General features: G+C 37.0%; 1 protein-coding gene across 4 annotated transcripts in view; it reads left to right on the top strand.

The window, feature by feature from the left end:
• The window catches only part of LIN9 (lin-9 DREAM MuvB core complex component), a 36920-nt gene extending 22881 nt beyond the window's left edge, over positions 1-14039 (top strand). For all 4 annotated transcript variants that reach the window (XM_062606036.1, XM_062606035.1, XM_062606038.1 and 1 more), the window contains 9 exons: positions 608-765; positions 1875-2008; positions 2953-3072; positions 3247-3348; positions 8450-8530; positions 10618-10743; positions 11008-11190; positions 11300-11397; positions 12652-14039. In XM_062606036.1, coding sequence (XP_062462020.1) covers positions 608-765; positions 1875-2008; positions 2953-3072; positions 3247-3348; positions 8450-8530; positions 10618-10743; positions 11008-11190; positions 11300-11397; positions 12652-12757 — 1108 coding nt within the window. In that variant the 3' untranslated portion in view covers positions 12758-14039. The remainder of the gene's footprint in view (positions 1-607; positions 766-1874; positions 2009-2952; positions 3073-3246; positions 3349-8449; positions 8531-10617; positions 10744-11007; positions 11191-11299; positions 11398-12651) is intronic.
• The last annotated feature ends 891 nt before the right edge of the window (positions 14040-14930 follow it).

Below are 14930 nucleotides of genomic sequence, written 5' to 3'. Positions count from 1 at the left end.
ACGTTTACTACGATCAATCTCAGAACAATTCATCTGCAGAAGAGAGATTTTTGTGGCCGAGTTGTACTCTGTACAGACATAAGAAGATGAGACGGAGAAATGCCCTTTTATGTTCTCAGTCTGGTGCCCTTTAATAGCTTAACTGAGATAATGAGCACACGTGAAAGGGATCTACTGTGTATCAGGAAGTGATGGCAGCCAGGGACCTCACAGTGAGTCCTCCTCACATGCACTGAACAGGTATTCAGAGTAGACTGAATGTGGGACCTGCTCTATTCTTGTTGTGACACCAGGTGAATCCCTATAAGCAGAAAAAGTCCTTAAAAGCTATATTCTTCTGATATTGTGTACTATATACTCCAGAATGCAACAGCTGGCATTCTGAAGTATTATTTTTAAATAAACTGTTATTTTAGGAGTGATTAATTCTGGGGAATAAGACTGCCTAAATCCATTCAATGAATTCCTTTCTCTTGAGCACTTCACCCCAAGCATTTTCATTTTCCCCTCCCTGATTTGTAAATAATGCCTGTTTACTTGATGTGTCTTCACATATGCATGCTTTCAGTGCTGAATTTAAGTATAGTTTTACTGAATTGTATTATAGGTGTTCCTCTGCATTCTTTGAGGAAGAGAGATCAGCGTTAAAACAGAAACGACAGAAAATAAGACTTTTGCAGCAGCGGAAAGTTGCAGACATTTCACAGTTCAAAGATCTTCCCGAAGAAATCCCATTACCACTCGTAATAGGAACAAAAGTTACAGGTAGTTTCTTCAAAACAAGTGAAACACCACCTAAATGTTTTGCAAAGATTTTAGTAAACCATAATATACTTAGTGCACATAGTTAACACATCACAATTTGCATGGGTTTATTGCTAACTCATTGAGAAGGTGCATGTGAGGATTAGCTTGTATTTTTAAAGCAGCGATACAGTTTTGAGGTACAAAGTTAGTATGAATAGTTTATCATTGCTGTGGTTCAAATTGTAGATTTATTCTTTTCAAGTATATCTATCTAATCATAGAGAGAGCTGTGCTTAATTGCAAAGAACTGAGTGTTGTCTGAGAGGTTAAGATCTAACCTAATTTACAGCTTAAGCTTTTATTTTTCCATAAATACAAAGATGTTGGTTTTGAAACAGATATACAATTGATACTATATATACAGCTGGGCTTGTATATTGAACATGGTATTGCCATACTGAAAAAAACTTACACAACTGAAGAAGGAATATTGTTAAAAACATTCAACAAGTTCTCATTCCACAAGTTTTGTCTGATCTTATAAAAACTTGAATTTTACCGTCCTATCTGTTTGTGATCCTGATGCTTTTCACTTAAGCATGGTATTTCCTACTCAAGCCATTACTGTTCATTGCTTTTTTCATTCTTCAGCAACGCTGCCTTTAATTCTTGCTGAAGAGCAGGCATGCACAACACTGCCTCTTCTCTCACTCCTAGAGCTGTATCCATGAGCTGTGTTCCTGATTGTCTTTTGCTCAATATGCAGCCATCAGTGAAAGTACTCAAAGAGAAATTGTATGCAAAATCATCTGGAAATTGAGTTTTGCCTGCAAAATTTGTCTGTCAAAAGGTGTTGGGTATTAAATAGCAGCTTGTGTAGCCGCAAGTGTAGTGCTAAGGATTAAATCTGGGCAATGCTTGACTTGGAAAAATAAATTTGACAAACATTTGGATAATATTTCTATTGCATACAATTCTTTTTCTGTGTTTATGTTTTTTCTCATTTAATGTGTGGCCTTTAAATATATCTATAAAGGGTTACTTCCAAAAGATGTATTAAGTCTTTTTCTCAGTGGTATCAGAAGATCATAACGTTTGGTTTGTTGTTCTTTTTTTCTTATCTAAAGCACGTTTGCGAGGTGTCCATGATGGATTATTCACTGGGCAGATAGATGCTGTAGACACCCTTAATGCTACCTACAGAGTCACCTTTGACAGGGCAGGTCTTGGAACACACACAATCCCAGATTATGAAGTTCTCGTAAGTATTAATGGCACGTTTTAAAATAGTATGAAATAAAATATAAAAATCTACAATGGTATGTTTTAATCAAAAAGAAGAAAATTCAAAATATATTTATTTTCATAAATAGAAACAGACATAATATGCATGGGGAATTCCAGGGAAATGAGCATCTGTTTATGATTTTATAGAACCCTCTATGATAAAAACATAATGTCTCAAATGGGAATAGTTTATTAGACCTACTATTGTAGGTTATTACAATAGCCTGAGTTTAATATTAAGAAATATAACAAGTAATGTAAGATCCCAAAGAAAATTCTGCTAGGGAATCCTGACAGGGTTCAAGAAAACCTGTCCCTTTGTGATTTGCCACAGTCTGGAAAGGCCTGTGGTAGTTGCAAGCAAGTATTATGAGTTAATTTAACCTCATTTTGAAACTTTCTATGGTAATGAGCAACACCCACCTGTGGGGATATTGCTCTGGTCAGACAATTTGGAGTTATAGGTCATAGGTGTTCCTACCAATTTACGAGCTCCAGGAACTGTTCCTTCCAAACAGTCTGACCTAGACTGCAAGATTTTCAGAGGACCTTTTGTTCTTTTGTATCTTGTATAGTCTTGAATCTGCTAAGAGCCCATAATTAGTCTAGTCTCACTCATGACCTAAGTTTGGGGCCTCTGCTGAACTCCATGATTCAGCCATGATTTGTCTGAAACTTGCCAATATAATTTTTGGATTAGAAGTATTTGGTATGATGCCATAACATTTTGAAAACTCCAGCAATGGAATACAATTTTAAAGCTCCTGCTAGCCCAAAGCATAACGTTAATCTTTTGACATTGCTGTGTTGGGTCATGGATGGGCTTGGGTAGTTCAGATTCCAGAAATAAATTACGTATTCCAAAAGAGGTGCAAAATTCTTGATAGCTGAAGTACATCCTTGTTTTTCGTATCTTAGAGTAACGAGCCTCATGAAACCATGCCAATTGCTGCCTTTGGACAGAAACAACGGCCTTCAAGGTTCTTTATGACCCCTCCCCGATTGCAATATACACCTTCACTCCAGTCTCCAATTACAGTAAGTTACTTTTTTCATGTAATATTAATCATTGAAGTAATTCCTGATACATGCTGAAGCTGTTACCTTCAACAGGTGTTGGGATGAATTTTCTGAGGTTATTCAGCAAGATCAAAAATTTAGCAAAACCTTCTAAAAATAAGCTATTAATTAAATGTTCTTTGTTTTGTGTAGGACAGTGATCCTTTATTAGGACAGTCTTCATGGAAAAACAAAATTTCAGGCACAGATAGTGAAACGCTAGGAGGTTTTCCAGTAGAATTCCTTATTCAAGTGGTAAGCATTAAGAACAACTCTTAATTTTGTTGTGTATTGTCCTTTTGTGTTTATTCTGCCAACTCTTCTGAGCATCTCTTGATTTATGAGAGAGATGATGATATCCAAATTGCCTTTTGAGAAGATGCTACTAGTATTTGGTTTTATTCCCCCTCACCCCTTCTTAATTTTCTCATTTGTTCATAAGCTTTGAAATATGCTACTCTTTAGACCACAGGAGGGGCTTCTGTCTCCAAAAGTGTCTTATTTTTCCCAGCTCTACCATTTGGTCTTAAAAAAGATGATATTTCTACCTGCAGGCCTAGGACTATGTTAAGACTTTGTTTATTGAAAATATAGTGACATTCTGCAAAGAACGTTTGGCCATCTGTGTTACTGTATACTGTATAATATTGTATTTTATATTATGTAATATCTACCCCTTTGGAGACAAAAAGCAGCACTCTTCTCCCTGAAAACAAACATACACGTTACAGATAAGAAAACTATGTTCTTGTCTTCATCATTATGGAGTAATTCCTCAGTGATTTTTGTTCATGGGTTCCAAAGAGCACAGACAAGTAATGTTAGGAAGCTGAGATTCACTGAGCATCAAAACTCTAATTAAAGCAAGATAAGTTCAATCAGCATGATGGAAGAATGTAGTTGCTTATAGAATCATAGAATAGTTAGGGTTGAAAAGGACCTTAAGATCACCTAGTTCCAACCCCCCTCCTATGGGCAGGGACACCTCACACTAAACCATGCCACCCAAGGCTTTGTCCAGCCTGGGCTTGAACACTGCCAGGGATGGAGCATTCACAACCTCCCTGGACAACCCATTCCAGTGCCTCACCACCCTAACAGGAAAAAATTTCTTCTTTATATCCAATCTAAACTTCCCCTGTTTAAGTTTTAACCCGTTACCCCTTGTCCTATCACTACAGTCCCTAATGAAGAGTCCATCCCCAGCATCCCTATAGCCCTCCTTCAGATACTGGAAGGCTGCTATGAGGTCTCCACGCAGCCTTCTCTTCTCCAGGCTGAACAGCCCCAACTTTCTCAGCCTGTCTTCATACAGGAGGTGCTCCAGTCCCCTGATCATCCTCATGTTGCCTTACCGTAAGATCTGTGATTCTTTACCAGTTAAAGCTGTTTTAAACCTGCTAAAGGAGATGGGAATGATCTCAGTTCAGAATACTAATAACTAAGAAATAATATTGCTAGACACTTCTCAAATTTTAAAGTATATGTAATCAGTCAAAAGAATCAAGTTGTGTCTGTAGCTCACATGAAACTGGTATTTCAGCCATTCAACATAATTAACTTTATTTAATAGAGTGCTCTCTTCAGTCTTTTAGACAAAACTTACTGTATGAAGCTAATTTTGGGAAAGGTCCAAAAGGTACTGTTTGTGCTGCTGAATTGTGTCTGCAGCTATTCTCCTTCAGTCACTGAGAATGACTGATGAAACTGGGTAGTTACAGTGTATTGAGCTTTGCAGCTATTTAGTGTGTTAAGTTGATCTGTTTATGATATTGTTTCTGTATTTTTTAAACTTGAAAATGTGTGATTTCTCAGTCACATTTGGTGGTATATTATTACTCATTATAACGAAATCCGAATTTTAAAAGTACAGGTCTCTTGCTTGCATTACAAATGGTGGCATTTTACAAAGATACCCCATTAATATGTATTATTGCTTGAAGATTTTTGAAAGACTTTGAACAAAATCAAGCCACAGAGTTTTGGCTTTTATTTATGTGAGCAACTTACTACTTTATGCAGGTTTTTGATGAAGAATCACAAGGCTTAAAAATACCCCAACACCATTTATTAAAGGACCATGCATTATTTTCAAGCATCTTAAGCATCTTCAACTTTTTTTATTAGAAGTTTAAGGCTGGGACTGAAATTTGGTGTTGTGAAATACGTGAGACTGTTAAATACTGATTATTGATTGCACTGCATCCACCAGTCCAGGTGTATTTTTACATTAAAGGTGATTATTAAAGATGTTCTAGCCTTTCATATACACTGGTACGGTAAAAAGGTGAAAGCCCTCATTCTGATTTGATGCTGATTCAGGAAGTAAATGATGAGGAAATGTCTGATTCAAAGAACACTTTCTGGCAATTGTTTATGATGCCATGAATGAACAATTTAATAGGAAAACTTCATTTTTGACAAAACAGGGAAAAAATGCAGTACGTTTTGAATGAGGTTTCAACCCAGCCCCTTAGTTCTCTTCTTACGGGTTTTGAAATTAACTTGGAACAAAAGGAAGTGTAGCCAAACTCATGTGGAGACACTGACAAATATAAATGTTAGGGTTATTCTCTTTACTTAAAACTTGCAGTTGTAAGCAAACACTGGGACTTGTAACAACTATTTTAATCATAGTTCTACACCACTGAGTCTTGGTTTTTCTAAAGTTCTTTACTGTGAGGGTGGTGAGGCACTGGAATGGGTTGTCCAAAGAAATGGTAAATGCTCCATCCCTGGCAGTGTACAAGGCCAGGCTGGATGGAGTCTTGGGTGACATGGTTTAGTGTGAGGTGTCCCTGCCCATGGCAGGAGGTTGGAACTTGGTGAATTTAAGATCCTTTCCAACCCAAGCCATTCTGTGATTCCATGATTCTAAATCTTCATATTGATTTCTATGCGTGTACTTTTTGGTATCAGAGACTGCTATTCTTTCTGGTTTTTACTATGGACAATCATGTATTAGGAGAAGAATGGCTCAAAAATTAACATTATGATACTGAGAATAAACCCAGCAATAAATAAGAAATTTAAACCAAAAAGTCTTTCATGCTTACATGCAATGTGTAATGTAGCCTTAAATATTTCATAGGCTGTAATGTAGGTCAGAGTCGATAGATTACAGTCGTACGTTCTAGTCAGTATTAAAATTTGGAGGATGCTTTTCCAAGCGCTCTGCTGCAGCTTCCCACCCCTCGTCTTTGGGAAGGAGCCCATCTAGGACAGAGCAGCTTGTCTGCAGGGTTGCTGCGTGTCCAGTAGAGGGAGCGTGTTCATGCAGAAAAGGGAATTGGTGTTTTACTGCACACTTTAATATGCCTGTGTTCTTATAAATGCGCCCTTGACTAAAAAATGCAGTCGAAAGTATGAGTCTGAGCGTGCTGGTTGGGTTGTTCCTTCATCTCTTTTAATGTGGAAAAGCATCTTACTGAAAACTCATTTCCAGTTTAATGGGAACTACAAATTATAACATAAACAGGATGACTTGTGCTGAAAATAGAGCTGTTAGCCAAGAATTTCTCAAGGCAGATAAAACTGAGCTAAACTATTCACTGATGATACTGGCAAATGAAAATGCAAATCTGCTTAATAAAATGTGCCAACAAGAAAAGGTTGGTAGACATCACAGACACAGTGGAAGGTCAGAGTTTCTTGTAGAAAGAATCAGATTATATTGATCACAGGAGTATATCTTGGAATAGGATGACTGTAATATAAAATCCAAGCTTATGAACTGGAGAACTAGGGCCCTGCATCCTGGAATATGTCTGGACATCAAAATAGAAGTTAGGCACCAAATAACTTGCAACTCTGGTGACAAATAATATATCCCGCATTAGGTTGCGGGCTCACCAGCTTCATGAAGGAGAAGGATTTATATGTGTTAGGCAGCTGCTGGATGGTGACAACAGCAGAGCTTGATGAGTAACTTTTTTTGGGTTTTTCATGTAGCTGCAAAAATTGAAGTGCTGACTCAGCACAGGCACTGGGAGACAGCATAAGGAGAGAAATGAGCAGATAGAACTGGAAGAGTGATAGATAGCCTAACTGGTATCACCTCTGTGTGTCTGACCATGGCTTGCCATCCGTTCGTAAGATGCATCTGGCAAAGTATTTGTGTAGAAAGGAGTATTGATGTGGTTTTACAGGCTTAGTTTACAGGTCTTGTCATGGAATACTGGAAAGATGGCAGTGAATGGAATAAAAGTACAGAAAGATACACAAATTTGGGAGATCAATAGCCTTTTATGGGAGAGGAAACTGGAAAGACTTGGGTTGTGATTAGTTTGGTGAAAGAACAGTGCAGAAGAGATGCTTTTACTGTCTCTGAATAAACAGGGATAAATACAAGGAAGGAGAGCCTATATTTACCTGAAAAACAGCTTCAGCAGAACAAACTACTGTGAAATGAACAAGAAGAATGTGTTTAACATGGAAATTCCAATAATATGCATAATTAGCTGAAAGAGATCCTGGAATAATTTTCTATTAGGATTTGTGAGGTCAGGAATCCTGGCTGCGTTAGGACTGAACTTGAAAATCAACAAAGGAGATTATATACAAGCAGATGTATGCTGAACTAGGAATCCTTATTTTTCCCAGTCACATGTTCCACTGCTAGGATGCAGTTATCCCCTATGAAATTTATAAAACCTGAAATCTTGGCTCTGTAACATCAGTAATAAAACTGTTACTGGTTGTAGTGGAGCTAGGATTTCTCTTGGGGCCCTAGAGAGTATGAATAGTTTTAGGAGTGATGTGTGTGTTGAGAGCACTTCCTGTGATTTCCACTTCAGCCTGCGAGGTCCCAAAGGCAGGAGAAACAGGGTATTCCCATTATGAAAGGGGGAAATGGAAAGCCCCGAGTTGTTCAGTTTAAAATAGATCCAATCTCTATACCAGGTTTAACTGCAAGAGTGTACACAAAGGGCTGGTGCTCAGTCAAGGGCACAGCTGTCAGAACAGGCTGAGAACTGTGTGAAAAAAGGTATGGTGAGGTGAGTGATATTAATTGTAGTACTTGATGATAATAGCCTTCACTTTCCTTCAGGCTGCAAAAGAAGAGTCTTGATTCTTCAGCCTCTAGCTGGCCATAAATTATATTAGTCTTCCCATAGGGAACTTCAGCTGATGGATTTTAGCATTCTCCAATCTAGGACACTTAAAAATGCTTTAAAAATCTCTGGAAAATCCATCATTTAATTTTCATTAATTTTTATTTCTGCATCTTAACTTGATGAGCAGCTGCGAAATCTAAAATGATGAAAGATACACACGTTTTATTATCTTGAATGTCTACGGCATTTCTAAACTGCTTAAGGACCTGTTAATTCTAAAAATAGTTCCTTTGTTTTAGACCAGGTTATCGAAAATCCTTATGATCAAGAAGGAACACATCAAGCAATTGAGAGAGATGAATACAGAAGCAGAAAAGCTGGTGAGAATGTTCTCGTTTCAGTTCTCAAAGCAGGATATGCTTTAACAGCAAATGCAAATAGATAACAATTAAAACTAGAATCTAGATAAAATCTGTATTTTACTGCTTTCTATAATGTGAAAATCTTTAATTATGTTTTTTAGAGACAAGTCAGAGGTCAGTTGTTTCAAATATGGCTCTCCTTTGAAAGCATTATGCTTTGGAAACTGATGAATGTTAACATCAGTAATGTCAACATGTCAGTTGTCACTTATAGAAAGGAAATACTATGCACTTTGAGAATCTTGGGTACAAGTTTATATGGCAAGACATTCATCATAGTTTTATTTTGTGGATAGTAGATATTTATTTAGCTTTCTGGCCAAAACAGTATCTCAATTCAGAGATTTTTCTGTGTAAGGCTCTGAGTGCCCTTCACAGGCATTTAAAATGACAATACCAGAACAGCTAGAGTAAAATTAGCAGCAGCAGAATAGTTTTTTCTTGCTAGGCTTTATCTAATCATCAGTCAGTAAACCAAAATGGTAAGAATGCCTCTCCTACCACCCATGGCTATCAATCAACTTGAAAGTGGAAAGCTATCAGTCTCAACCTTCTGCTAGCATCCATTCAGACAGCTGTCTCTAAAACGTGCAGGCTGAAGGTTTGTGGAAAGGAAGAGGAAGCCTTTTTATGTCTTGAAACCAAAAAGCTGATTTTTTTTTTTTTTATGTAAAACCTTGAATGTTGAAGGATTTGATTTATTGTGGTAAGATTTCCCTCTTTGTCCCTTCAGTGATCATGTGCACGTGTGCTTTTTTATTCTGCTTCCTACTGCCCCATCCCTAGGTCTCTGTAATTTTCTTCTTTTACGCTGTGATGCTGCTCTTCAAAATCTTGTTATCACTTCAGGTGCTACATTATTTTTTCCTGTGCATAAAATGTTTTGTTTTTTAATTTTGCATAATAACAATAGATACAAAAAAGAAGCAAGACTAAAACATGCCATTGCAACCTATAACTCTACCTGAAAAATTACCAGCTTTTCATAAAATAAATTAAAACCTTTTTGTTTGTATTGAGATACTAGTACTTTTGCATAGATAAGGAAATTTAAAGGAATGACAGCAGCCTTCCTGTGACAAGAATCCAGATATTGTGTCACTCAGCTACTAAGCCACAAATTAACTATTGTTGTTTTCCTTGATATTCCAAAAAATGGAAAGAACGAAAAAGCAACAGGGAAGAAGGGGATCTAGAAATAAATATCAAATCTGATCTATTTGAGCTCAGCTGTAGCCTGCATAAGGATTTGAGATACTTCTGAAGTTCTTCCCTTGCGCTGTTTCCTTTGTAAACCAGCAATCATAAAGCAACCTCCGTTTGCTATTCAAGGCTGTCCTGATAAAAATAGAGGATGTGATACCTTCCCTATTGGGCCGTATTCTTAGCCTGACTTCTAATCCTCTTTGTCCCTTGGAAATCCCATCTACGTTTGTGCCACTGAGTATCTCCTTTAAATCTCTTATTTCTCCCTTAAAATGTATTTCCTTTGAACAAGAATCTTTTTCTGGCACCCATCCACTTGAACATCAATAACATACGTGAACATGAATAAAATAGTATCCTTTGAGTTCATTCAGGTAGAGTTTCATTGGCAGACTTTGATAATTCACACAATTGTGATTTGATAATTGTTAGCATAACAGCACTGTTTGGTTTAGAACAGTCCTCTTGTGGAGGCTTTTTTTAATGACTGGTCCAATATAGAAATAAATGGAACTGACCAAAAGCAGAACTGAATGTAGTCCATTATTATCTGACAGTAAAAGTAAATATACATGAGGCAGTGGATGCCTTCAGAGGAACTATTAATACATACAGATGCACATTTTCCAGTTCATTTTTTTGAAATGAGATCTTATTAATAGGAAAGCATCTTGACATCACTGTACTAGTCTTGGTTGCAGGCTATAAACAAGTTTCCATGTACATAATACAGTAAACACCTTTCTGATAGCCATTTGGATAAACAAATAGAAATATACTCCTATATCAAAAGATATATAGTATTGCATTAACTTTAATAGGCTTTGTCTTTTCCACAGAAATCCTATTCTATGCCAATAGGCATTGAGTTTCAGAGGAGATACGCAACTATTGTTCTAGATCTAGAACAACTGAACAAAGACTTAAATAAAGTTTTGCATAAAGTTCAACAGTATTGTTATGAGGTAAGATTTTGCTGGAATCTGTATGTATTTGTTGGGTTGGCTTAACCTAAGTACCAAAAAAAGTCAGAATTTCCTGGGAATAAAGTGTACATAAGGGTCACTTTGAGATTAAACTAGCAGTAGTTTACTGCTGAAATAAATGAAGAAAAAAATACTGTGCACTATTCACCTGTGAAAACTCTCCTAAATCATTTGTCATTTCACACATACATCAAATGCAAAGGAGATTTTTACTCTTAATTTCTCTTTGTTATATCTGTGCAGCTTGCTCCTGACCAAGGCCTCCAGCCTGCCGACCAGCCAACAGATCTGAGGCGTAGGTGTGAAGAGGAGGCTCAGGAGATCGTCAGGCAAGCAAATTCCTCAACAACAGGACAGCTTTGTGTTGAGAGTGAAAACTTAACTGATCTTATCTCTCGACTTACAGCAATATTACTGCAAATTAAGGTAAAATGTTTGCAAAAAATGGTTTCTCCCATAAATTACGTAGTATTAAAGCTCTGACAGCTTCTTTGTGCCGAACTGTGAGAACGCCTTTTGTTTTCTTCTCCTACAGTGTCTAGCAGAAGGAGGTGATCTGAATTCCTTTGAATTTAAATCACTAACAGATTCATTAAATGACATTAAGAATTCAATAGACTACTCAAATATCAGGTATTACTTTTTAATATTTAATACTTAATTACACATTTTATGCCAGCAAGCCATTCTTACTGTATTTTAGAGGTGAATATTGATTATAATTAAGATCTTTAATCTGGTAGCTTATAGGAATTGTCCCATTTAATAGAGGGTTTCTTAAAGGGAGTGTGAAATTAGCAGTTTTCTGTTTGAACCTATCAGTGAAGTAACCTGAGTAGAAAATAAAAAGTGCAGAATTGATGCCACAACAACTAGACTCTTGTTCTTCAGTCACTTATGACAACTAATAAGTTATTTTGGAACGCTTTCAGACTTTGAAATCCCACTAGTAAGTTCTTTAAACCACAGAACAGTACCATTTCAGTATTCCTTTTGCATTGTTACTCAACCTCTTATCTGTAAATACCAAAACCTGGCATATGAGACAATTACAGCTTCTGACCAGCTTCCATTGGCAATATTCTAAACGAAGAAACAGATGAACAGCCATATTGTGCCAGATGAAAAGCCCATCTACTCTAGATGGGCCATTTTTTCAACAGTTGTCACAAGCAGGTGCCTGAGGAAGCAGTGTAAAAATAGCAAGAATGTGGTGATACTTGTCTGGAGCACACTGCAGCATCCAGCAGGAGTGGCCAGGATTTTATATGTATAATTATAATGCTTCTAAATTACACAATTTGGAAAATTATATCTAAATGCTAAGTATTTCCTTATACTCTCCATACTCTTATTGCTACATAATAAGGGGAGGCTGCACACATGAATTACTGGTTTTGGTTTTGTTTGCAAAAGATAGTAGGATGGCCTTTTGGTTTAAGAGTAATTCCTGAGAAATGCTGTTTTTTAGCATTTTTCAGTAGTAAAAACAAAGCTTCTCTATAATCAACACTGCAAATTGCACATAGGAAAGGATTCAGCCAAAGGTTGAGCTACACTGTGAAGGTGGTGATGTTTCCATTTCATTGTACTTATTTTGGGCATTTTAGCATCTCTTCATAATAGTTTTATTTAAACAACTCTGGCCATGTTAAAGTCATCTTTTAGGTACCCAAATCAGTAACTGCTGATTTCATGCAGCTGTTTGTACGAACACTATATGTACGTGTATCTCTATCAAGTTGCATTAGTGTGTACTACTCTAATTCACCTGAATTTTTATATTTGGGTGTGTTCATACCTTGACTTTCACTGTGAAAATATTCAGATACAACTCTTAAATATGGGGTTTAACACTTTCTTTTCCTCCTTCTTTTCTTCCTGTAGTTGTTTTCAGAATAACGTTGAGATCCATGTTGCACATATTCAGAGTGGTCTGAGCCAGATGGGAAATCTACATGCTTTTGCAGCTAATAACACCAACAGAGACTGAACATTTTCCTTCAAGTGTACAGCAAGTAGTTCTGGAAAATCCTCTTCCTTTATATAGGCTTCACCAAATATCCTAACTGCCAGAAGATAAGGGAAAGAAAAAACCTCTCACAAAGGACCCTTTAAAATATATTCTGCTTCTTAAGAAAACCAGCATTACTGGCCAGCATTACATTAGATTTATCTGTTTGTTATTCACATACAGTAGTTTTGCTAACTGGTAATCTCTTAGTAACTGCATTTATTATAATAAACTTGAGGACATACTTTCTTATAATTTGAACTTAAATTCAAATTAAATTGAATTTAAGTTTTTAAAAGTTCAGATGAGTTCTGCACACCTCTTGCTGTTGACTCTCTCCTGGTATGTTAGAAGTGACGAAGAGGAAATGGCTCACATTAGTAGCCACATGGCAGGTCTTTGTTACGCTTCTGTGTAAGTATGGGAGGTGCCATTTCAGCCTTTGGGTAATGTGGGTACAACACAGGCTGTGTTCCCCATCTAAAGAAGCAGCAACAGGATACGGAGCAGACAGCAAAGAGAAGCTGTAAACTTGAGGATGCTGGGCAGGCCTATCGATCAGTCAGTGGCTTGTTGGAACTTTTAATTTATCGTAACTTATAGGAGTCTGATGAAGGAATGTAAAAAATGTAACGGATAACTCTCCAGGAAGAGATTTTTACCCTTCAGAGGGGGCAAAGTAAGTGCTTTAGCTGGTATTTTCTATAAATGACTGGTTAAGCATACTGTTTTTCCAAATTTTTGTTTGTTTTGCACAATTTTTAAATGAGATGACTGGTTATCCACCAACACCCACCAGATACAGAAGTACAAAGACTTTTATAATGGAAGATAACCAGTGAAGTAAACTGCAAAAAGTGACAACCTGCCTACAGAGTACCTTTTGGAATGTTAAACTTGTAAAAAGTGTGTATTGGTTTGTTTAAATAGTCTTGTAAAGCTTCTGTGTAATGAATTGTTTCCAGATACAGATTTTCAGAGATAGCTGTAGAGATGGTTTTTTGATTCTTTTAGATGCCTCATTAAATGAGGTCTTTTATATGTTAATGTATAAAGAATATGTAAACAGGATTATTTTCAATTTTAAAATTTTGTATAGTTGAAAGATGCTTCTGTATTCTGTGTTGGTATTGTGCCACTGCAAAACTTTAGTGCAGAGTTTCTATTTAGCTAAACTTGTTCTGTTAATTAAGAGAAATGCATAAATCTTTTATTCTCAATGAAATTTGTAACTCTGAATAAATTGACCTATGAGAGTTGATATATTTCACAAAAATGCAAACTTTTTTGCAGATGGTCTCAGGTCATTTCTTTTAAGAGAAGTTAACTTTAATTGCTGAGAATGAAATGTTATGAGGACAAGGCGAGTAGCTGTGTTTAAAGGTATTTAGGAACTTTGCCAGGGATATTGCAAAATAACACTAATTTTGCCAAGTTACCTGTGGAAATTTACCTCTCTTAACACAATAGACCACTGGTGCTCCCTGCAATTGCTTTTGTTGTTATGTTGCCCATCATTCTGTAGTGTTACCCTCTGGTAAAGAAGGCAGGCAGGCAGGTAGGTCACCTCCCACCACCCTTTTTATGTGCACAGAGAAAGGTGCCAGAGCCTAACTTCAGGCAGATAGGTTTAGTATCCTGCCAGTTTGGGGAGTGATGCTGCTGGGTACCTGCTTTTCATGACAAGCTTATTAACTGGATACAGAATACATTGTAGTGACCACCACACTCCAATTGTAACCCTGCTCCTGTAGGTATGACAGATCTTGCATGTGGATTTTTAAATGAATCCATGAATTCCAGCATGTTTTGTGGTGTTGTGGGGTGTTTTTAATCACTGCAGGGCAGTACTGTAGAATCGTCAGGGTTGGAAAGGACCTTAATACCATCTAGTTCCATCAACAGGAGGAAGGTAGGTAATTTGTGATAAGCATATCCATGTACCATGTACTTTCACATGTTGTTTGGCCAGCTCATGTACGCAACGTGAACATTCATGCCTCTTCAAGAGGCTGCCTTTCTCCTTGGTTACTGGCATGTTGGTCAGAGCTAATGCTGAGTTTTGATCAAATACACTTAACAGATATGACTGTTCCTGCTGAATGTGGCCTAAGCATAGTAGGGATCTCAAGAACTCACTGCAACTACTGTA

Source organism: Pezoporus occidentalis, unplaced genomic scaffold, assembly GCF_034315485.1.
Source record: "Pezoporus occidentalis ecotype Australia unplaced genomic scaffold, CSIRO_AGI_Poc_V1 ctg93, whole genome shotgun sequence".
NCBI classification, from domain to species: domain Eukaryota; kingdom Metazoa; phylum Chordata; class Aves; order Psittaciformes; family Psittacidae; genus Pezoporus; species Pezoporus occidentalis.
This window is presented reverse-complemented; position numbering and strand designations above follow the sequence as displayed.